This window comes from Priapulus caudatus, unplaced genomic scaffold (assembly GCF_000485595.1).
Source record: "Priapulus caudatus unplaced genomic scaffold, Priapulus_caudatus-5.0.1 Scaffold160, whole genome shotgun sequence".
NCBI lineage: Eukaryota > Metazoa > Priapulida > Priapulimorpha > Priapulimorphida > Priapulidae > Priapulus > Priapulus caudatus.
In genome coordinates this window covers 65313-67484 of record NW_014577221.1, presented here as the reverse complement: position 1 = coordinate 67484, position 2172 = coordinate 65313, and the positions used below count along the sequence as shown (strand labels likewise).

The 2172-nt window shown below is 40.8% G+C and overlaps 1 protein-coding gene across 1 annotated transcript in view; it reads right to left on the bottom strand.

Moving 5' to 3' along the window:
* Positions 1-996, bottom strand: part of LOC106806425 (zinc metalloproteinase nas-15-like) — a 3886-nt gene extending 2890 nt beyond the window's left edge. The window contains exons 1-2 of the mRNA XM_014808353.1: positions 846-996; positions 346-466 (exon numbers count right to left, since the gene is read on the bottom strand). Coding sequence (XP_014663839.1) covers positions 346-466; positions 846-996 — 272 coding nt within the window. The remainder of the gene's footprint in view (positions 1-345; positions 467-845) is intronic.
* Positions 997-2172: the final 1176 nt, after the last annotated feature.

Below are 2172 nucleotides of genomic sequence, written 5' to 3'. Positions count from 1 at the left end.
CAACTAGTTAAAAATCCAAAAAACCTGGACGATTTGATATTATGTTCCTGACATTAATTGCTTGCTATAAGCTATGTATGAGTCACGAGTGTATGTTCACATCGAACAATATAGTATAATAGAAAGTATAATGCAGCAATTTAACCATAAAAAGTGAACAGAATCACTTATATTTTCGTGAAAAACTGGAAATATTTTTTTAATTTGTACTATTTACGGTGACGTAATCACTTTAACCGTTTTCGCATCGTATATCGTAGTACGTATCGCTTGCGGTTCGTTTTACTGAAAAGATATGTTGTCATCGCGTTATAAGATGGACACGGGGTAGGAACCTACACATACCCGCCGTAACGACGTGATATGTGAGCGTAGTCTGTCTCTGTAGTCCTCGGCACCCAGCGGATGCACGTGTGCTCGTTGTACTCGGCAATGGCTTCATTGATCGCGTCGAGAGTTGGGTACCCTGAAGGAAATAGCATAACGGCACCTCTTACGTATTTCAGAGGCACAAATACTGTAGCGCAGATCATGCAACAGAGTAGCGTAAATTAACGGCGGGCTGAAATAAAGAAGAGAAGTCAATCGTGAACCAAGTAGGTGGGGTATATCATTTTAGAAATTTTTACCCGGTTCTATTAGCCTCACCTTTCAATAAAGTTTCTTCCTTTTTATTGCGCAGGATAAACTAGAAAGGTTTTCACATCAACACTAATTGACAAAGGTTCGCCCAGAACTTCCTCATGTGTCACATTCATTTTATTTGACTTTTTTTAGGACGTTTACTCTCTGCCAAACCCTCCTTCTAACCGTTTGGCTCTATTAGTATTTGTGCTGATACTTACAATCGCATTTGTCGCAGGTCTTTCTACAATTGTTCCACATGAAACCAGGGTTGTTGTCACACCCTCCCCACGATGCCTGCTCCGGACAGTCCTCCGCATACACTGGATTATCCGCGCACCAAATATTCGCTACAAAATAATGAAACAACATTATAACTTTAATAATTAAAGCCTGTTGGAATGTCCACACGGCGTCAGGTCCGGTGGGAAACACAAGTATCAAGATTAGCTACCAGCTATAAGCTACATATTGGTTATGTCCCTTACATGCATCCGTTGTTAAACAAATGTCAATGAAGTGAAATGAATGTGCGTGCATTAAAATAAAAATGGGCACAACTGGGAAAACAACGAGTCGAACCAAATCAATTATTTCAACATACTCACACAAGTCGTTATCAAGCACATACGGTACTATTGCGTTCGGCCACCTGTAGTATTCGCCAATGACACCGCCTCGTGGATTGACACCCTTAAAAGAAGCGACAGCGCGATATTGAAGATTGCGTTGGCATGGACATTCTACAAATCGTGTTGAGTCGTAATAATTCAGTATACTCACCTCTGCAACCTTGATGTCACCTTCAAACAGATTGTCATGGCCGGCCTCTGAAAAATATCACGTCAGGAACTTTACAAGTAGAATGAGAAAGCGATAAGTTTATGAAGATTCCAACGCTTCTATATGTTCCATCGAATTTATTTCGCGTTTCTATTTTACTCCTCTTCGTTCCACTTCTCTTTCTATCTAACTATGACGCCTCTTAAACGCTTGGTAACATACTCACCTCGGTTGATCTCAATGATATGTTCGATATTGCCTCTCTCGTGGGCCAGGGCTACGCCCAGACATAGCAAGAAGACCACAGTTCTCATGATTGCTCTCCTGTCAATGAGTTCCTGTTAACTGATCAGATCGCTATCAACCCGCTCTATTTATTGCTCCGCTATATATTTGGATCGTAAGCACATTAATAGGGGAATGATAGCGATGAGATTCACTTGTGTGTACATCATCACACGGAGATGGGAAAGACCCTGAGCTAAGCAGCTGCATGGGGATAACAGAATTTGTTCGATGATATGTTTCGATGATATTGCTTTCCCCGTTATTAAGCTCCTCTATTATAACAGTTGCTATATTGCTACGTCTGGGCGGCTTAAATTCCTTCAACGTAAGCAACACCTACGTTGTTTACGTGTGCCTTAATTTATATTGAGTGTGAGAATGTTGTTCAGTGTAACAGCTGAGTAGCGAAGCTCCGTTGTAGATTAATAGTAATCGAATCTAACCGTTATTAGTTTTGTGAGGTAAAAGATGACATAG